This window comes from Salvelinus alpinus, chromosome 8 (assembly GCF_045679555.1).
Source record: "Salvelinus alpinus chromosome 8, SLU_Salpinus.1, whole genome shotgun sequence".
NCBI classification, from domain to species: domain Eukaryota; kingdom Metazoa; phylum Chordata; class Actinopteri; order Salmoniformes; family Salmonidae; genus Salvelinus; species Salvelinus alpinus.
This window is the reverse complement of record NC_092093.1, coordinates 52,651,432-52,672,757: the sequence shown is the minus strand read 5'-3', so window position 1 is coordinate 52,672,757 and position 21,326 is coordinate 52,651,432. Positions and strand designations below refer to the sequence as shown.

At 48.4% G+C, this 21,326-nt stretch overlaps 1 protein-coding gene across 1 annotated transcript in view; it reads left to right on the top strand.

Annotated features, from left to right (window-relative positions):
- LOC139583264 (uncharacterized protein C8orf34 homolog) overlaps window positions 1-1,600 on the top strand; it is an 85,640-nt gene extending 84,040 nt beyond the window's left edge. Inside the window, exon 9 of the mRNA XM_071414145.1 lies at window positions 1,327-1,600. Within this exon, the coding sequence (XP_071270246.1) occupies window positions 1,327-1,466 (140 nt within the window). The 3' untranslated portion in view covers window positions 1,467-1,600. The remainder of the gene's footprint in view (window positions 1-1,326) is intronic.
- The last annotated feature ends 19,726 nt before the right edge of the window (window positions 1,601-21,326 follow it).

Sequence of the window (21,326 nt, the reverse complement as noted above, 5' to 3'; positions counted from 1 at the left end):
TCTGTAGTGTACATAACACTCTGTAGTGTACATAACACACTGTAGTGTACAGAACCACTCTGTAGTGTACAGAACCACTCTGTAGTGTACAGAACCACTCTGTAGTGTACAGAACCACTCTGTAGTGTACAGAACCACTCTGTAGTGTACAGAACCACACTGTAGTGTACATAACACACTGTAGTGTACAGAACCACACTGTAGTGTACAGAACCACACTGTAGTGTACAGAACCACACTGTAGTGTACATAACACACTGTAGTGTACATAACACACTGTAGTGTACAGAACCACACTGTAGTGTACAGAACCACACTGTAGTGTACAGAACCACACTCCTTTTATCCTCTGTAGCTGTGACATGGCTGATGTTCAGTTAGCTGCAAGTCTGATGAGGTAACACTCCCAGTAATCTAATTCATGCCTGGAATCATGACTGGCAGTGTTGAAACTGGCAGCTTTAATAACCAGCATGAAGACACATACACCCTGGCACTGTGGGCACACAGGCACATACTGTATGCCAATCTAACTTTCCGGGTTCATTGAGTTTCTCTGTCTTAGCCCCTGGAGGCCCCTTGAAACCATATGCCTCTGTGCCCAATCTCTCTCTCTCTCCCTCTCTTCTTCTTCCTTCTCTTTCTCCCCCTCTGTCTCCTCCTCTGTGTCCTCCAGCCTCCTCCTCTGTCACTTCCTCTCTCCTCCTCTTTCTCCTCCTCTGTCACTTCCTCTCTCCTCCTCTCTCTCCTCCTCCACGCTCTTCCTCTTTCTCCTCCACTCCCCTCTTCTGTCTCCTCTTCTGTCTCCATCTCGGTCTCCTCCACTCTCCTCCTCCACGCTCCTCCTCGGTCTCCTCCACTCTCCTCCTCAACGCTCCTCCTCTGTCGCCTCCACTCCCCTCTTCTGTCTCCTCTTCTGTCTCCCTCTCGGTCTCCTCCACTCTCCTCCTCCACTCTCTTCCTCTGTCGCCTCCACTCTCTGTCTACTCCACTCTCCTCCTCCTCTGTCTCCCCCACTCCCATCTTCTGTCTCCTCTTCTGTCTCCATCTCGGTCTCCTCCACTCTCCTCCTCCACTCTCTTCCTCTGTCTCCTCCACTCTCCTCCTCCACTTTCCTCCTCCTCTGTCTTCTCCACTCTCCTCCTATGTCTCCCCTTCTGCCCCCTTCTCTGTCTCCTCCACTCTCTGTCTACTCCACTCTCCTCCTCCTCTGTCTTCTCCACTCTCCTCCTCTCCTCCTATGTCTCCCCTTCTGCCCCCTTCTCTGTCTCCTCCTCTGTTTCTTCTACTCTCCTCCACTTACTCCCTCTCCCTCTCCCTTTCCAGAGGACCTAGATGACCTGCGTATGGAGGGGGTAACAGGACTGGCTCCGTCAGGCAGTAAGTTCAGCCAGGGTCGTAGTTCCTACTGCCCAGAACCCCAGGCCAAGGTCACACTCAACATCTGCTCTAGGTGTGCAAGGTAAATATTTACCTGTCCTTTACTCTTTCCTCAGAAACCTGGCCCTAACCTGTCCTTTACCCTGACTACCTGGCTCTAACCTGTCCTTTACTCTTTACAATGAATACCTGGCCCTAACCTGTCCATTATCCTGACTACCTGGCCCTTACCTGTACTTTACCTTGGCTACCTGGCCCTTACCTGTCCTTTACCCTGACTACCTGGCCCTTACCTGTCCTTTACCCTGACTACCTGGCCCTTACCTGTCCTTTACCCTGACTACCTGTCCTTTACCCTGACTACCTGGCCCTTACCTGTCCTTTACCCTGACTACCTGGCCCTTACCTGTCCTTTACCCTGACTACCTGTCCTTACCTGTCCTTTACCCTGACTACATGTCCTTTACCCTGACAACCTGTCCCCTTACCTGTCTGTCTCTGACCATCTGTCTGTTTGTCTGTCTGACTGACTGTTTGTCTGACTGTCTGTCTTGATGGCTGGCTCGTTGTCTGTTTTTCCGTTTGTCTGACTGTCTGTCTGTCTGCTCTATAACTTGGTAGCTCCATTTACACAGAGTGGGACAGGTCAAACACTGCTCTACTGTCTATTCAGCATGTACTTATCTGAGAGGAGAGGGGTGTGGTCCCTCAGTATTTATCTGAGAGGAGAGGGGTATGGTCCCTCAGTATTTATCTGAGAGGAGAGGGGTATGGTCCCTCAGTATTTATCTGAGAGGAGAGGGGTATGGTCCCTCAGTATTTATCTAAGAGGAGAGGGGTATGGTCCCTCAGTATTTATCTGAGAGGAGAGGGGTGTGGTCCCTCAGTATTTATCTGAGAGGAGAGGGGTATGGTCCCTCAGTATTTATCTGAGAGGAGAGGGGTGTGGTCCCTCAGTATTTATCTGAGAGGAGAGGGGTATGGTCCCTCAGTATTTATCTGAGAGGAGAGGGGTATGGCCCCTCAGTATTTATCTGAGAGGAGAGGGGTGTGGTCCCTCAGTATTTATCTGAGAGGAGAGGGGTGTGGTCCCTCAGTATTTATCTGAGAGGAGAGGGGTATGGTCCCTCAGTATTTATCTGAGAGGTGAGGGGTATGGTCCCTCAGTATTTATCTAAGAGTAGAGGGGTATGGTCCCTCAGTATTTATCTGAGAGGAGAGGGGTATGGTCCCTCAGTATTTATCTGAGAGGTGAGGGGTATGGTCCCTCAGTATTTATCTAAGAGGAGAGGGGTGTGGTCCCTCAGTATTTATCTGAGAGGAGAGGTATATGGTCCCTCAGTATTTATCTGAGAGGAGAGGGGTATGGTCCCTCAGTATTTATCTGAGAGGTGAGGGGTATGGTCCCTCGGTATTTATCTGAGAGGAGAGGGGTATGGTCCCTCAGTATTCATCTGAGAGGAGAGGGTTATGGTCCCTCAGTATTTATCTGAGATGAGAGGGGTGTGGTCCCTCAGTATTTATCTGAGAGGAGAGGGGTATGGTCCCTCAGTATTTATCTGAGAGGAGAGGGGTATGGTCCCTCAGTATTTATCTGAGAGGTGAGGGGTATGGTCCCTCAGTATTTATCTGAGAGGAGAGGGGTATGGTCCCTCAGTATTTATCTGAGAGGAGAGGGGTATGGTCCCTCAGTATTTATCTGAGAGGTGAGGGGTATGGTCCCTCAGTATTTATCTGAGAGGAGAGGGGTATGGTCCCTCAGTATTTATCTGAGAGGAGAGGGGTATGGTCCCTCAGTATTTATCTGAGAGGTGAGGGGTGTGGTCCCTCAGTATTTATCTGAGAGGAGAGGGGTATGGTCCCTCAGTATTTATCTGAGAGGAGAGGGGTATGGTCCCTCAGTATTTATCTGAGAGGAGAGGGGTATGGTCCCTCAGTATTTATCTGAGAGGAGAGGGGTATGGTCCCTCAGTATTTATCTGAGAGGTGAGGGGTATGGTCCCTCAGTATTTATCTAAGAGGAGAGGGGTGTGGTCCCTCAGTATTTATCTGAGAGGAGAGGGGTATGGTCCCTCAGTATTTATCTGAGAGGTGAGGGGTATGGTCCCTCAGTATTTATCTAAGAGGAGAGGGGTGTGGTCCCTCAGTATTTATCTGAGAGGAGAGGTGTATGGTCCCTCAGTATTTATCTGAGAGGAGAGGGGTATGGTCCCTCAGTATTTATCTGAGAGGTGAGGGGTATGGTCCCTCAGTATTTATCTGAGAGGAGAGGGGTATGGTCCCTCAGTATTCATCTGAGAGGAGAGGGTTATGGTCCCTCAGTATTTATCTGAGATGAGAGGGGTGTGGTCCCTCAGCATTTATCTGAGAGGAGAGGGGTATGGTCCCTCAGTATTTATCTGAGAGGAGAGGGGTATGGTCCCTCAGTATTTATCTGAGAGGTGAGGGGTATGGTCCCTCAGTATTTATCTGAGAGGAGAGGGGTATGGTCCCTCAGTATTTATCTGAGAGGAGAGGGGTATGGTCCCTCAGTATTTATCTGAGAGGTGAGGGGTATGGTCCCTCAGTATTTATCTGAGAGGAGAGGGGTATGGTCCCTCAGTATTTATCTGAGAGGAGAGGGGTATGGTCCCTCAGTATTTATCTGAGATGAGAGGGGTGTGGTCCCTCAGTATTTATCTGAGAGGAGAGGGGTATGGTCCCTCAGTATTTATCTGAGAGGAGAGGGGTATGGTCCCTCAGTATTTATCTGAGAGGTGAGGGGTATGGTCCCTCAGTATTTATCTGAGAGGAGAGGGGTATGGTCCCTCAGTATTTATCTGAGAGGAGAGGGGTATGGTCCCTCAGTATTTATCTGAGAGGTGAGGGGTATGGTCCCTCAGTATTTATCTGAGAGGAGAGGGGTATGGTCCCTCAGTATTTATCTGAGAGGAGAGGGGTATGGTCCCTCAGTATTTATCTGAGAGGTGAGGGGTGTGGTCCCTCAGTATTTATCTGAGAGGAGAGGGGTATGGTCCCTCAGTATTTATCTGAGAGGAGAGGGGTATGGTCCCTCAGTATTTATCTGAGAAGAGAGGGGTATGGTCCCTCAGTATTTATCTGAGAGGAGAGGGGTATGGTCCCTCAGTATTTATCTGAGAGGTGAGGGGTATGGTCCCTCAGTATTTATCTAAGAGGAGAGGGGTGTGGTCCCTCAGTATTTATCTGAGAGGAGAGGGGTATGGTCCCTCAGTATTTATCTGAGAGGTGAGGGGTATGGTCCCTCAGTATTTATCTAAGAGGAGAGGGGTGTGGTCCCTCAGTATTTATCTGAGAGGAGAGGTGTATGGTCCCTCAGTATTTATCTGAGAGGAGAGGGGTATGGTCCCTCAGTATTTATCTGAGAGGTGAGGGGTATGGTCCCTCAGTATTTATCTGAGAGGAGAGGGGTATGGTCCCTCAGTATTCATCTGAGAGGAGAGGGTTATGGTCCCTCAGTATTTATCTGAGATGAGAGGGGTGTGGTCCCTCAGTATTTATCTGAGAGGAGAGGGGTATGGTCCCTCAGTATTTATCTGAGAGGAGAGGGGTATGGTCCCTCAGTATTTATCTGAGAGGGGAGGGGTATGGTCCCTCAGTATTTATCTGAGAGGAGAGGGGTATGGTCCCTCAGTATTTATCTGAGAGGAGAGGGGTATGGTCCCTCAGTATTTATCTGAGAGGTGAGGGGTATGGTCCCTCAGTATTTATCTGAGAGGAGAGGGGTATGGTCCCTCAGTATTTATCTGAGAGGAGAGGGGTATGGTCCCTCAGTATTTATCTGAGAGGTGAGGGGTGTGGTCCCTCAGTATTTATCTGAGAGGAGAGGGGTATGGTCCCTCAGTATTTATCTGAGAGGAGAGGGGTATGGTCCCTCAGTATTTATCTGAGAGGTGAGGGGTGTGGTCCCTCAGTATTTATCTGAGAGGAGAGGGGTATGGTCCCTCAGTATTTATCTGAGAGGAGAGGGGTATGGTCCCTCAGTATTTATCTGAGAGGAGAGGGGTATGGTCCCTCAGTATTTATCTGAGAGGAGAGGGGTATGGTCCCTCAGTATTTATCTGAGAGGAGAGGGGTGTGGTCCCTCAGTATTTATCTGAGAGGAGAGGGGTATGGTCCCTCAGTATTTATCTGAGAGGAGAGGGGTATGGCCCCTCAGTATTTATCTGAGAGGAGAGGGGTGTGGTCCCTCAGTATTTATCTGAGAGGAGAGGGGTGTGGTCCCTCAGTATTTATCTGAGAGGAGAGGGGTATGGTCCCTCAGTATTTATCTGAGAGGTGAGGGGTATGGTCCCTCAGTATTTATCTAAGAGGAGAGGGGTGTGGTCCCTCAGTATTTATCTGAGAGGAGAGGGGTATGGTCCCTCAGTATTTATCTGAGAGGAGAGGGGTATGGTCCCTCAGTATTTATCTGAGAGGTGAGGGGTGTGGTCCCTCAGTATTTATCTGAAAGGAGAGGGGTATGGTCCCTCAGTATTTATCTGAGAGGAGAGGGGTATGGTCCCTCAGTATTTATCTGAGAGGTGAGGGGTATGGTCCCTCAGTATTTATCTGAGAGGTGAGGGGTATGGTCCCTCAGTATTTATCTGAGAGGAGAGGGGTATGGTCCCTCAGTATTTATCTAAGAGGAGAGGGGTGTGGTCCCTCAGTATTTATCTAAGAGGAGAGGGGTATGGTCCCTCAGTGTTTATCTGAGAGGAGAGGGGTATGGTCCCTCAGTATTTATCTGAGAGGAGAGGGGTATGGTCCCTCAGTATTTATCTGAGAGGAGAGGGGTGTGGTCCCTCAGTATTTATCTGAGAGGAGAGGGGTATGGTCCCTCAGTATTTATCTGAGAGGAGAGGGGTATGGTCCCTCAGTATTTATCTGAGAGGTGAGGGGTATGGTCCCTCAGTATTTATCTGAGAGGAGAGGGGTATGGTCCCTCAGTATTTATCTGAGAGGAGAGGGGTATGGTCCCTCAGTATTTATCTGAGAGGTGAGGGGTATGGTCCCTCAGTATTTATCTGAGAGGAGAGGGGTATGGTCCCTCAGTATTTATCTGAGAGGAGAGGGGTATGGTCCCTCAGTATTTATCTGAGAGGTGAGGGGTGTGGTCCCTCAGTATTTATCTGAGAGGAGAGGGGTATGGTCCCTCAGTATTTATCTGAGAGGAGAGGGGTATGGTCCCTCTGTATTTATCTGAGAGGTGAGGGGTATTGTCCCTCAGTATTTATCTAAGAGGAGAGGGGTGTGGTCCCTCAGTGTTTATCTGAAAGGAGAGGGGTATGGTCCCTCAGTATTTATCTGAGAGGAGAGGGGTATGGTCCCTCAGTATTTATCTAAGAGGAGAGGGGTGTGGTCCCTCAGTATTTATCTAAGAGGAGAGGGGTATGGTCCCTCAGTATTTATCTGAGAGGAGAGGGGTATGGTCCCTCAGTATTTATCTGAGAGGAGAGGGGTGTGGTCCCTCAGTATTTATCTGAGAGGAGAGGGGTGTGGTCCCTCAGTATTTATCTGAGAGGAGAGGGGTGTGGTCCCTCAGTATTTATCTGAGAGGAGAGGGGTATGGTCCCTCAGTATTTATCTGAGAGGAGAGGGGTGTGGTCCCTCAGTATTTATCTAAGAGGAGAGGGGTGTGGTCCCTCAGTATTTATCTAAGAGGAGAGGGGTATGGTCCCTCAGTATTTATCTAAGAGGAGAGGGGTATGGTCCCTCAGTATTTATCTGAGAGGAGAGGGGTGTGGTCCCTCAGTATTTATCTGAGAGGAGAGGGGTATGGTCCCTCAGTATTTATCTGAGAGGAGAGGGGTGTGGTCCCTCAGTATTTATCTGAAAGGAGAGGTGTATGGTCCCTCAGTATTTATCTAAGAGGAGAGGGGTATGGTCCCTCAGTATTTATCTAAGAGGAGAGGTGTATGGTCCCTCAGTATTTATCTAAGAGGAGAGGGGTATGGTCCCTCAGTATTTATCTAAGAGGAGAGGGGTATGGTCCCTCAGTATTTATCTGAGAGGTGTATGGTCCCTCAGTATTTATCTGAGAGGAGAGGGGTGTGGTCCCTCAGTATTTATCTGAGAGGAGAGGGGTATGGTCCCTCAGTATTTATCTGAGAGGAGAGGGGTGTGGTCCCTCAGTATTTATCTGAAAGGAGAGGTGTATGGTCCCTCAGTATTTATCTGAGAGGAGAGGGGTGTGGTCCCTCAGTATTTATCTGAAAGGAGAGGTGTATGGTCCCTCAGTATTTATCTAAGAGGAGAGGTGTATGGTCCCTCAGTATTTATCTGAGAGGTGTATGGTCCCTCAGTATTTATCTGAGAGGAGAGGGGTGTGGTCCCTCAGTATTTATCTGAGAGGAGAGGGGTATGGTCCCTCAGTATTTATCTGAGAGGAGAGGGGTGTGGTCCCTCAGTATTTATCTGAAAGGAGAGGTGTATGGTCCCTCAGTATTTATCTAAGAGGAGAGGGGTATGGTCCCTCAGTATTTATCTAAGAGGAGAGGTGTATGGTCCCTCAGTATTTATCTAAGAGGAGAGGGGTATGGTCCCTCAGTATTTATCTAAGAGGAGAGGGGTATGGTCCCTCAGTATTTATCTGAGAGGTGTATGGTCCCTCAGTATTTATCTGAGAGGAGAGGGGTGTGGTCCCTCAGTATTTATCTGAGAGGAGAGGTGTATGGTCCCTCAGTATTTATCTGAGAGGAGAGGGGTGTGGTCCCTCAGTATTTATCTGAAAGGAGAGGTGTATGGTCCCTCAGTATTTATCTAAGAGGAGAGGGGTGTGGTCCCTCAGTATTTATCTGAAAGGAGAGGTGTATGGTCCCTCAGTATTTATCTAAGAGGAGAGGTGTATGGTCCCTCAGTATTTATCTGAGAGGTGTATGGTCCCTCAGTATTTATCTGAGAGGAGAGGGGTGTGGTCCCTCAGTATTTATCTGAGAGGAGAGGGGTATGGTCCCTCAGTATTTATCTGAGAGGAGAGGGGTGTGGTCCCTCAGTATTTATCTGAAAGGAGAGGTGTATGGTCCCTCAGTATTTATCTAAGAGGAGAGGGGTATGGTCCCTCAGTATTTATCTAAGAGGAGAGGTGTATGGTCCCTCAGTATTTATCTAAGAGGAGAGGGGTATGGTCCCTCAGTATTTATCTAAGAGGAGAGGGGTATGGTCCCTCAGTATTTATCTGAGAGGTGTATGGTCCCTCAGTATTTATCTGAGAGGAGAGGGGTGTGGTCCCTCAGTATTTATCTGAGAGGAGAGGGGTATGGTCCCTCAGTATTTATCTGAGAGGAGAGGGGTGTGGTCCCTCAGTATTTATCTGAAAGGAGAGGTGTATGGTCCCTCAGTATTTATCTGAGAGGAGAGGGGTGTGGTCCCTCAGTATTTATCTGAAAGGAGAGGTGTATGGTCCCTCAGTATTTATCTAAGAGGAGAGGTGTATGGTCCCTCAGTATTTATCTAAGAGGAGAGGGGTATGGTCCCTCAGTATTTATCTGAGAGGTGAGGGGTATGGTCCCTCAGTATTTATCTAAGAGGAGAGGGGTGTGGTCCCTCAGTATTTATCTGAGAGGAGAGGGGTGTGGTCCCTCAGTATTTATCTAAGAGGAGAGGGGTGTGGTCCCTCAGTATTTATCTGAGAGGAGAGGGGTGTGGTCCCTCAGTATTTATCTGAGAGGAGAGGGGTGTGGTCCCTCAGTATTTATCTGAGAGGAGAGGGGTGTGGTCCCTCAGTATTTCTCTGAGAGGAGAGGGGTGTGGTCCCTCAGTATTTATCTAAGAGGAGAGGGGTATGGTCCCTCAGTATTTATCTGAGAGGAGAGGGGTGTGGTCCCTCAGTATTTATCTAAGAGGAGAGGGGTGTGGTCCCTCAGTGTTTATCTAAGAGGAGAGGGGTATGATCCCTCAGTATTTATCTGAGAGGAGAGGGGTATGGTCCCTCAGTATTTATCTGAGAGGAGAGGGGTATGGTCCCTCAGTATTTATCTGAGAGGAGAGGGGTGTGGTCCCTCAGTATTTATCTGAGAGGAGAGGGGTATGGTCCCTCAGTATTTATCTGAGAGGAGAGGGGTGTGGTCCCTCAGTATTTATCTGAGAGGAGAGGGGTATGGTCCCTCAGTATTTATCTGAGAGGAGAGGGGTATGGTCCCTCAGTATTTATCTGAGAGGAGAGGGGTATGGTCCCTCAGTATTTATCTAAGAGGAGAGGGGTGTGGTCCCTCAGTATTTATCTAAGAGGAGAGGGGTATGGTCCCTCAGTATTTATCTGAGAGGAGAGGGGTATGGTCCCTCAGTATTTATCTGAGAGGAGAGGGGTATGGTCCCTCAGTATTTATCTGAGAGGTGTATGGTCCCTCAGTATTTATCTGAGAGGAGAGGGGTGTGGTCCCTCAGTATTTATCTGAGAGGAGAGGGGTATGGTCCCTCAGTATTTATCTGAGAGGAGAGGGGTGTGGTCCCTCAGTATTTATCTGAAAGGAGAGGTGTATGGTCCCTCAGTATTTATCTAAGAGGAGAGGGGTATGGTCCCTCAGTATTTATCTAAGAGTAGAGGTGTATGGTCCCTCAGTATTTATCTAAGAGGAGAGGGGTATGGTCCCTCAGTATTTATCTAAGAGGAGAGGGGTATGGTCCCTCAGTATTTATCTGAGAGGTGTATGGTCCCTCAGTATTTATCTGAGAGGAGAGGGGTGTGGTCCCTCAGTATTTATCTGAGAGGAGAGGGGTATGGTCCCTCAGTATTTATCTGAGAGGAGAGGGGTGTGGTCCCTCAGTATTTATCTGAAAGGAGAGGTGTATGGTCCCTCAGTATTTATCTGAGAGGAGAGGGGTGTGGTCCCTCAGTATTTATCTGAAAGGAGAGGTGTATGGTCCCTCAGTATTTATCTAAGAGGAGAGGTGTATGGTCCCTCAGTATTTATCTAAGAGGAGAGGGGTATGGTCCCTCAGTATTTATCTGAGAGGTGAGGGGTATGGTCCCTCAGTATTTATCTAAGAGGAGAGGGGTATGGTCCCTCAGTATTTATCTGAGAGGAGAGGGGTGTGGTCCCTCAGTATTTATCTGAGAGGAGAGGGGTATGGTCCCTCAGTATTTATCTAAGAGGTGAGGGGTGTGGTCCCTCAGTATTTATCTGAGAGGTGTATGGTCCCTCAGTATTTATCTAAGAGGTGAGGGGTGTGGTCCCTCAGTATTTATCTGAGAGGTGTATGGTCCCTCAGTATTTATCTAAGAGGTGAGGGGTATGGTCCCTCAGTATTTATCTGAGAGGTGTATGGTCCCTCAGTATTTATCTAAGAGGGGAGGGGTATGGTCCCTCAGTATTTATCTGAGAGGAGAGGGGTATGGTCCCTCAGTATTTATCTGAGAGGAGAGGGGTATGGTCCCTCAGTATTTATCTGAGAGGAGAGGGGTATGGTCCCTCAGTATTTATCTGAGAGGAGAGGGGTATGGTCCCTCAGTATTTATCTAAGAGGTGAGGGGTGTGGTCCCTCAGTATTTATCTGAGAGGAGAGGGGTATGGTCCCTCAGTATTTATCTGAGAGGAGAGGGGTATGGTCCCTCAGTATTTATCTGAGAGGAGAGGGGTGTGGTCCCTCAGTATTTATCTGAGAGGAGAGGGGTATGGTCCCTCAGTATTTATCTGAGAGGAGAGGGGTGTGGTCCCTCAGTGTTTATCTGAGAGGAGAGGGGTATGGTCCCTCAGTATTTATCTGAGAGGAGAGGGGTATGGTCCCTCAGTATTTATCTAAGAGGTGAGGGGTATGGTCCCTCAGTATTTATCTAAGAGGAGAGGGGTATGGTCCCTCAGTATTTATCTGAGAGGAGAGGGGTATGGTCCCTCAGTATTTATCTAAGAGGTGAGGGGTATGGTCCCTCAGTATTTATCTGAGAGGAGAGGGGTATGGTCCCTCAGTATTTATCTGAGAGGAGAGGGGTGTGGTCCCTCAGTATTTATCTGAGAGGAGAGGGGTATGGTCCCTCAGTATTTATCTGAGAGGAGAGGGGTGTGGTCCCTCAGTGTTTATCTGAGAGGAGAGGGGTATGGTCCCTCAGTATTTATCTGAGAGGAGAGGGGTATGGTCCCTCAGTATTTATCTAAGAGGTGAGGGGTGTGGTCCCTCAGTATTTATCTAAGAGGTGAGGGGTGTGGTCCCTCAGTATTTATCTAAGAGGTGAGGGGTATGGTCCCTCAGTATTTATCTGAGAGGAGAGGGGTATGGTCCCTCAGTATTTATCTGAGAGGAGAGGGGTATGGTCCCTCAGTATTTATCTGAGAGGAGAGGGGTATGGTCCCTCAGTATTTATCTGAGAGGAGAGGGGTATGGTCCCTCAGTATTTATCTAAGAGGTGAGGGGTGTGGTCCCTCAGTATTTATCTGAGAGGAGAGGGGTATGGTCCCTCAGTATTTATCTGAGAGGAGAGGGGTATGGTCCCTCAGTATTTATCTGAGAGGAGAGGGGTGTGGTCCCTCAGTATTTATCTGAGAGGAGAGGGGTATGGTCCCTCAGTATTTATCTGAGAGGAGAGGCGTGTGGTCCCTCAGTGTTTATCTGAGAGGAGAGGGGTATGGTCCCTCAGTATTTATCTGAGAGGGGAGGGGTGTGGTCCCTCAGTATTTATCTGAGAGGAGAGGGGTGTGGTCCCTCAGTATTTATCTGAGAGGAGAGGGGTGTGGTCCCTCAGTATTTATCTGAGAGGAGAGGGGTATGGTCCCTCACTATTTATCTGAGAGGAGAGGGGTATGGTCCCTCAGTATTTATCTGAGAGGAGAGGGGTATGGTCCCTCAGTATTTATCTGAGAGGAGAGGGGTATGGTCCCTCAGTATTTATCTGAGAGGAGAGGGGTATGGTCCCTCAGTATTTATCTGAGAGGAGAGGGGTGTGGTCCCTCAGTATTTATCTGAGAGGAGAGGGGTGTGGTCCCTCAGTATTTATCTGAGAGGAGAGGGGTGTGGTCCCTCAGTATTTATCTGAGAGGTGTATGGTCCCTCAGTATTTATCTGAGAGGAGAGGGGTGTGGTCCCTCAGTATTTATCTGAGAGGAGAGGGGTGTGGTCCCTCAGTATTTATCTGAGAGGAGAGGGGTATGGTCCCTCAGTATTTATCTGAGAGGAGAGGGGTATGGTCCCTCAGTATTTATCTGAGAGGAGAGGGGTATGGTCCCTCAGTATTTATCTGAGAGGAGAGGGGTATGGTCTCTCAGTATTTATCTGAGAGGAGAGGGGTATGGTCCCTCAGTATTTATCTAAGAGGTGAGGGGTATGGTCCCTCAGTATTTATCTAAGAGGAGAGGGGTATGGTCCCTCAGTATTTATCTGAGAGGAGAGGGGTATGGTCCCTCAGTATTTATCTAAGAGGTGAGGGGTATGGTCCCTCAGTATTTATCTGAGAGGAGAGGGGTATGGTCCCTCAGTATTTATCTGAGAGGAGAGGGGTGTGGTCCCTCAGTATTTATCTGAGAGGAGAGGGGTATGGTCCCTCAGTATTTATCTGAGAGGAGAGGGGTGTGGTCCCTCAGTGTTTATCTGAGAGGAGAGGGGTATGGTCCCTCAGTATTTATCTGAGAGGAGAGGGGTATGGTCCCTCAGTATTTATCTAAGAGGTGAGGGGTGTGGTCCCTCAGTATTTATCTGAGAGGTGTATGGTCCCTCAGTATTTATCTAAGAGGTGAGGGGTATGGTCCCTCAGTATTTATCTGAGAGGAGAGGGGTATGGTCCCTCAGTATTTATCTGAGAGGAGAGGGGTATGGTCCCTCAGTATTTATCTGAGAGGAGAGGGGTATGGTCCCTCAGTATTTATCTGAGAGGAGAGGGGTATGGTCCCTCAGTATTTATCTAAGAGGTGAGGGGTGTGGTCCCTCAGTATTTATCTGAGAGGAGAGGGGTATGGTCCCTCAGTATTTATCTGAGAGGAGAGGGGTATGGTCCCTCAGTATTTATCTGAGAGGAGAGGGGTGTGGTCCCTCAGTATTTATCTGAGAGGAGAGGGGTATGGTCCCTCAGTATTTATCTGAGAGGAGAGGCGTGTGGTCCCTAAGTGTTTATCTGAGAGGAGAGGGGTATGGTCCCTCAGTATTTATCTGAGAGGAGAGGGGTATGGTCCCTCAGTATTTATCTGAGAGGAGAGGGGTGTGGTCCCTCAGTATTTATCTGAGAGGAGAGGGGTATGGTCCCTCAGTATTTATCTGAGAGGGGAGGGGTGTGGTCCCTCAGTATTTATCTGAGAGGAGAGGGGTGTGGTCCCTCAGTATTTATCTGAGAGGAGAGGGGTGTGGTCCCTCAGTATTTATCTGAGAGGAGAGGGGTATGGTCCCTCAGTATTTATCTGAGAGGAGAGGGGTATGGTCCCTCAGTATTTATCTGAGAGGAGAGGGGTATGGTCCCTCAGTATTTATCTGAGAGGAGAGGGGTATGGTCCCTCAGTATTTATCTGAGAGGAGAGGGGTATGGTCCCTCAGTATTTATCTGAGAGGAGAGGGGTGTGGTCCCTCAGTATTTATCTGAGAGGAGAGGGGTGTGGTCCCTCAGTATTTATCTGAGAGGAGAGGGGTGTGGTCCCTCAGTATTTATCTGAGAGGTGTATGGTCCCTCAGTATTTATCTGAGAGGAGAGGGGTGTGGTCCCTCAGTATTTATCTGAGAGGAGAGGGGTGTGGTCCCTCAGTATTTATCTGAGAGGAGAGGGGTATGGTCCCTCAGTATTTATCTGAGAGGAGAGGGGTATGGTCCCTCAGTATTTATCTGAGAGGAGAGGGGTATGGTCCCTCAGTATTTATCTGAGAGGAGAGGGGTATGGTCCCTCAGTATTTATCTGAGAGGAGAGGGGTATGGTCCCTCAGTATTTATCTGAGAGGAGAGGGGTGTGGTCCCTCAGTATTTATCTGAGAGGAGAGGGGTGTGGTCCCTCAGTATTTATCTGAGAGGAGAGGGGTGTGGTCCCTCAGTATTTATCTGAGAGGTGTATGGTCCCTCAGTATTTATCTAAGAGGTGAGGGGTGTGGTCCCTCAGTATTTATCTGAGAGGAGAGGGGTATGGTCCCTCAGTATTTATCTGAGAGGAGAGGGGTATGGTCCCTCAGTATTTATCTGAGAGGAGAGGGGTGTGGTCCCTCAGTATTTATCTGAGAGGTGTATGGTCCCTCAGTATTTATCTAAGAGGTGAGGGGTGTGGTCCCTCAGTATTTATCTGAGAGGAGAGGTGTATGGTCCCTCAGTATTTATCTGAGAGGAGAGGGGTATGGTCCCTCAGTGTTTATCTGAGAGGAGAGGGGTGTGGTCCCTCAGTATTTATCTAAGAGGAGAGGGGTGTGGTCCCTCAGTATTTATCTGAGAGGAGAGGGGTGTGGTCCCTCAGTATTTATCTGAGAGGAGAGGGGTGTGGTCCCTCAGTATTTATCTGAGAGGTGTATGGTCCCTCAGTATTTATCTAAGAGGTGAGGGGTATGGTCCCTCAGTATTTATCTGAGAGGAGAGGGGTATGGTCCCTCAGTATTTATCTGAGAGGAGAGGGGTATGGTCCCTCAGTATTTATCTAAGAGGAGAGGGGTATGGTCCCTCAGTATTTATCTAAGAGGAGAGGGGTATGATCCCTCAGTATTTATCTGAGAGGAGAGGGGTATGGTCCCTCAGTATTTGTCTGAGAGGGGAGGGGTGTGGTCCCTCAGTATTTATCTGAGAGGAGAGGGGTATGGTCCCTCAGTATTTATCTGAGAGGAGAGGGGTATGGTCCCTCAGTATTTATCTGAGAGGAGAGGGGTATGGTCCCTCAGTATTTATCTGAGAGGAGAGGGGTATGGTCCCTCAGTATTTATCTAAGAGGTGAGGGGTGTGGTCCCTCAGTATTTATCTGAGAGGAGAGGGGTATGGTCCCTCAGTATTTATCTGAGAGGAGAGGGGTATGGTCCCTCAGTATTTATCTGAGAGGAGAGGGGTGTGGTCCCTCAGTATTTATCTGAGAGGAGAGGGGTATGGTCCCTCAGTATTTATCTGAGAGGAGAGGCGTGTGGTCCCTCAGTGTTTATCTGAGAGGAGAGGGGTATGGTCCCTCAGTATTTATCTGAGAGGAGAGGGGTATGGTCCCTCAGTATTTATCTGAGAGGAGAGGGGTGTGGTCCCTCAGTATTTATCTGAGAGGAGAGGGGTATGGTCCCTCAGTATTTATCTGAGAGGGGAGGGGTGTGGTCCCTCAGTATTTATCTGAGAGGAGAGGGGTGTGGTCCCTCAGTATTTATCTGAGAGGAGAGGGGTGTGGTCCCTCAGTATTTATCTGAGAGGAGAGGGGTATGGTCCCTCAGTATTTATCTGAGAGGAGAGGGGTATGGTCCCTCAGTATTTATCTGAGAGGAGAGGGGTATGGTCCCTCAGTATTTATCTGAGAGGAGAGGGGTATGGTCCCTCAGTATTTATCTGAGAGGAGAGGGGTATGGTCCCTCAGTATTTATCTGAGAGGAGAGGGGTGTGGTCCCTCAGTATTTATCTGAGAGGAGAGGGGTGTGGTCCCTCAGTATTTATCTGAGAGGAGAGGGGTGTGGTCCCTCAGTATTTATCTGAGAGGTGTATGGTCCCTCAGTATTTATCTGAGAGGAGAGGGGTGTGGTCCCTCAGTATTTATCTGAGAGGAGAGGGGTGTGGTCCCTCAGTATTTATCTGAGAGGAGAGGGGTATGGTCCCTCAGTATTTATCTGAGAGGAGAGGGGTATGGTCCCTCAGTATTTATCTGAGAGGAGAGGGGTATGGTCCCTCAGTATTTATCTGAGAGGAGAGGGGTATGGTCCCTCAGTATTTATCTGAGAGGAGAGGGGTATGGTCCCTCAGTATTTATCTGAGAGGAGAGGGGTGTGGTCCCTCAGTATTTATCTGAGAGGAGAGGGGTGTGGTCCCTCAGTATTTATCTGAGAGGAGAGGGGTGTGGTCCCTCAGTATTTATCTGAGAGGTGTATGGTCCCTCAGTATTTATCTGAGAGGAGAGGGGTATGGTCCCTCAGTATTTATCTGAGAGGAGAGGGGTGTGGTCCCTCAGTATTTATCTGAGAGGAGAGGGGTGTGGTCCCTCAGTATCTATCTGAGAGGAGAGGGGTATGGTCCCTCAGTATTTATCTGAGAGGAGAGGGGTATGGTCCCTCAGTATTTATCTGAGAGGAGAGGGGTATGGTCCCTCAGTATTTATCTGAGAGGAGAGGGGTGTGGTCCCTCAGTATTTATCTGAGAGGAGAGGGGTGTGGTCCCTCAGTGTTTATCTGAGAGGAGAGGGGTATGGTCCCTCAGTATTTATCTGAGAGGAGAGGGGTATGGTCCCTCAGTATTTATCTGAGAGGAGAGGGGTATGGTCCCTCAGTATTTATCTGAGAGGAGAGGGGTGTGGTCCCTCAGTATTTATCTGAGAGGAGAGGGGTGTGGTCCCTCAGTATTTATCTGAGAGGAGAGGGGTGTGGTCCCTCAGTATTTATCTGAGAGGAGAGGGGTATGGTCCCTCAGTATTTATCTGAGAGGAGAGGGGTATGGTCCCTCAGTATTTATCTGAGAGGAGAGGGGTATGGTCCCTCAGTATTTATCTGAGAGGAGAGGGGTATGGTCCCTCAGTATTTATCTGAGAGGAGAGGGGTATGGTCCCTCAGTATTTATCTAAGAGGTGAGGGGTATGGTCCCTCAGTATTTATCTGAGAGGAGAGGGGTATGGTTCCTCAGTATTTATCTGAGAGGAGAGGGGTATGGTCCCTCAGTATTTATCTGAGAGGAGAGGGGTATGGTCCCTCAGTATTTATCTAAGAGGAGAGGGGTGTGGTCCCTCAGTATTTATCTAAGAGGAGAGAGGTGTGGTCCCTCAGTATTTATCTGAGAGGAGAGGGGTGTGGTCCCTCAGTATTTATCTAAGAGGAGAGGGGTGTGGTCCCTCAGTATTTATCTGAGAGGAGAGGGGTGTGGTCCCTCAGTATTTATCTAAGAGGAGAGGGGTATGGTCCTTCAGTATTTATCTGAGAGGAGAGGGGTATGGTCCCTCAGTATTTATCTGAGAGGAGAGGGGTATGGTCCCTCAGTGTTTATCTGAGAGGAGAGGGGTATGGTCCCTCAGTGTTTATCTGAGAGGAGAGGGGTATGGTCCCTCAGTATTTATCTAAGAGGAGAGGGGTATGGTCCCTCAGTATTTATCTAAGAGGAGAGGGGTGTGGTCCCTCAGTGTTTATCTGAGAGGAGAGGGGTATGGTCCCTCAGTATTTATCTAAGAGGAGAGGGGTGTGGTCCCTCAGTGTTTATCTGAGAGGAGAGGGGTATGGTCCCTCAGTATTTATCTAAGAGGAGAGGGGTGTGGTCCCTCAGTGTTTATCTGAGAGGAGAGGGGTATGGTCCCTCAGTATTTATCTGAGAGGAGAGGGGTGTGGTCCCTCAGTGTTTATCTGAGAGGGGTATGGTCCCTCAGTATTTATCTGAGAGGAGAGGGGTGTGGTACCTCAGTGTTTATCTGAGGGTTGAGGGGTATGGTCCCTCAGTATTTATCTGAGAGGAGAGGGGTGTGGTCCCTCAGTATTTATCTGAGAGGAGAGGGGTATGGTCCCTCAGTGTTTATCTGAGAGGAGAGGGGTATGGTCCCTCAGTATTTATCTGAGAGGAGAGGGGTGTGGTCCCTCAGTGTTTATCTGAGGGTTGAGGGGTATGGTCCCTCAGTATTTATCTAAGAGGAGAGGGGTGTGGTCCCTCAGTGTTTATCTGAGAGGAGAGGGGTATGGTCCCTCAGTATTTATCTAAGAGGAGAGGGGTGTGGTCCCTCAGTGTTTATCTGAGAGGAGAGGGGTATGGTCCCTCAGTATTTATCTGAGAGGAGAGGGGTGTGGTCCCTCAGTGTTTATCTGAGAGGAGAGGGGTATGGTCCCTCAGTATTTATCTGAGAGGAGAGGGGTATGGTCCCTCAGTATTTATCTGAGAGGTGAGGGGTATGGTCCCTCAGTATTTATCTGAGAGGAGAGGGGTGTCGTCCCTCAGTATTTATCTGAGAGGAGAGGGGTATGGTCCCTCAGTATTTATCTGAGAGGAGAGGGGTGTGGTCCCTCAGTGTTTATCTGAGAGGAGAGGGGTATGGTCCCTCAGTGTTTATCTGAGAGGAGAGGGGTATGGTCCCTCAGTATTTATCTGAGAGGAGAGGGGTATGGTCCCTCAGTATTTATCTAAGAGGAGAGGGGTGTGGTCCCTCAGTATTTATCTAAGAGGAGAGGGGTGTGGTCCCTCAGTATTTATCTAAGAGGAGAGGGGTATGGTCCCTCAGTATTTATCTAAGAGGAGAGGGGTATGGTCCCTCAGTATTTATCTAAGAGGAGAGGGGTATGGTCCCTCAGTATTTATCTAAGAGGAGAGGGGTATGGTCCCTCAGTATTTATCTAAGAGGAGAGGGGTATGGTCCCTCAGTATTTATCTGAAAGGAGAGGGGTGTGGTCCCTCAGTGTTTATCTGAGAGGAGAGGGGTATGGTCCCTCAGTATTTATCTGAGAGGAGAGGGGTATGGTCCCTCAGTATTTATCTGAGAGGAGAGGGGTATGGTCCCTCAGTATTTATCTGAGAGGAGAGGGGTATGGTCCCTCAGTATTTATCTGAAAGGAGAGGGGTGTGGTCCCTCAGTGTTTATCTGAGAGGAGAGGGGTATGGTCCCTCAGTATTTATCTGAAAGGAGAGGGGTGTGGTCCCTCAGTGTTTATCTGAGAGGAGAGGGGTATGGTCCCTCAGTATTTATCTAAGAGGAGAGGGGTATGGTCCCTCAGTATTTATCTAAGAGGAGAGGGGTATGGTCCCTCAGTATTTATCTAAGAGGAGAGGGGTATGGTCCCTCAGTATTTATCTAAAAGGAGAGGGGTGTGGTCCCTCAGTGTTTATCTGAGAGGAGAGGGGTATGGTCCCTCAGTATTTAGCTGAGAGGAGAGGGGTGTGGTCCCTCAGTATTTATCTAAGAGGAGAGGGGTATGGTCCCTCAGTATTTATCTGAGAGGAGAGGGGTATGGTCCCTCAGTATTTATCTAAGAGGAGAGGGGTGTGGTCCCTCAGTATTTATCTAAGAGGAGAGGGGTATGGTCCCTCAGTATTTATCTAAGAGGAGAGGGGTATGGTCCCTCAGTATTTATCTAAGAGGAGAGGGGTATGGTCCCTCAGTATTTATCTAAGAGGAGAGGGGTATGGTCCCTCAGTATTTATCTGAGAGGAGAGGGGTGTGGTCCCTCAGTATTTATCTGAGAGGAGAGGGGTATGGTCCTTCAGTATTTATCTAAGAGGAGAGGGGTGTGGTCCCTCAGTATTTATCTAAGAGGAGAGGGGTATGGTCCCTCAGTATTTATCTAAGAGGAGAGGGGTATGGTCCCTCAGTATTTATCTGAGAGGAGAGGGGTATGGTCCCTCAGTATTTATCTGAGAGGAGAGGTGTATGGTCCTTCAGTATTTATCTAAGAGGAGAGGGTTATGGTCCCTCAGTATTTATCTGAGAGGAGAGGGGTATGGTCCCTCAGTATTTATCTGAGAGGAGAGGGGTATGGTCCCTCAGTATTTATCTGAGAGGAGAGGGGTATGGTCCCTCAGTATTTATCTGAGAGGTGAGGGGTATGGTCCCTCAGTATTTATCTGAGAGGAGAGGGGTGTGGTCCCTCAGTATTTATCTGAGAGGTGTATGGTCCCTCAGTATTTATCTAAGAGGTGAGGGGTATGGTCCCTCAGTATTTATCTGAGAGGAGAGGGGTGTGGTCCCTCAGTATTTACCTGAGAGTAGAGGGGTGTGGTCCCTCAGTATTTATCTGAGAGGAGAGGGGTATGGTCCCTCAGTATTTATCTGAGAGGAGAGGGGTATGGTCCCTCAGTGTTTATCTGAGAGGAGAGGTGTATGGTCCCTCAGTATTTATCTGAGAGGTGAGAGGTGTGGTCCCTCAGTATTTATCTGAGAGGAGAGGGGTATGGTCCCTCAGTATTTATCTGAGAGGAGAGGGGTATGGTCCCTCAGTATTTATCTGAGAGGAGAGGGGTATGGTCCCTCAGTATTTATCTGAGAGGAGAGGGGTATGATCCCTTCCTCTGCACTAATATCCCTGGGACATGTGTGAGAGAGAGAGACACTAGTTCACCTCTGAATGATATCATCAACGTCTATGTTAGTCAGTGTTTGGCCACGTTTTAATTCCCTGTCACTATATTAGACCAGTAGACATACTCTATGTCTCTTCAGGTCAAACCTCCCCACATGATACTTCAGGGAAGCAGGTTTACTAGTAAGATGGAGAGGTTTTTATTAAGAGGGACAGATAGGTTTCACAGGCAGTAAAAAAAAAGGTAAAACACAGTGTAAACTTTTTTGTTAGAAGTAAGAGCCAACCCCTCTTCTCCTTCTCCTTCTCTTCATGTCACTCCTGCTGCTTCTTTTTGACCTGTGACCCCTGGCTTTATAGCCTTCTGTTCACAGGCATGTCTGCTGAACACTCTCCTCATACCAGTCTCTCTCTCTCTCTCTCTCCCTTCTGTTTATTTACAGAGCCTTCAGAAAGTATTCATACCTCTTGACTTATGTCACATTTTGTTGTGTTACAGCCTGAATTCAAAATGGATAAAACATAATTTTTTTAAAGTCTTACCCATCTACACACAATACCCCATAATGACAAAGTGAAAACATGTTTTTAGATTTTTTTGCAAATGTAATCAAATCAAATCAAGTTTTATTGGTCACCTACACATGGTTAGCAGATGTTATTGGTCACCTACACATGGTTAGCAGATGTTAATGTGAGTGTAGTGAAATGCTTGTGCTTCTTGTTCCGACCATACGGTAAAATCTAACAAGTAATCTCACAAATTCACAATAACTACCTTATACACACAAATGTAAAGGGATGAATAAGAGTATGTACATGTAAATATATGGATGAGCGATGGCCGTGCGGCATAGGCAAGATGCAGTAGATGGTATAGAGTACAGTATATACATATGAGATGACTAATGT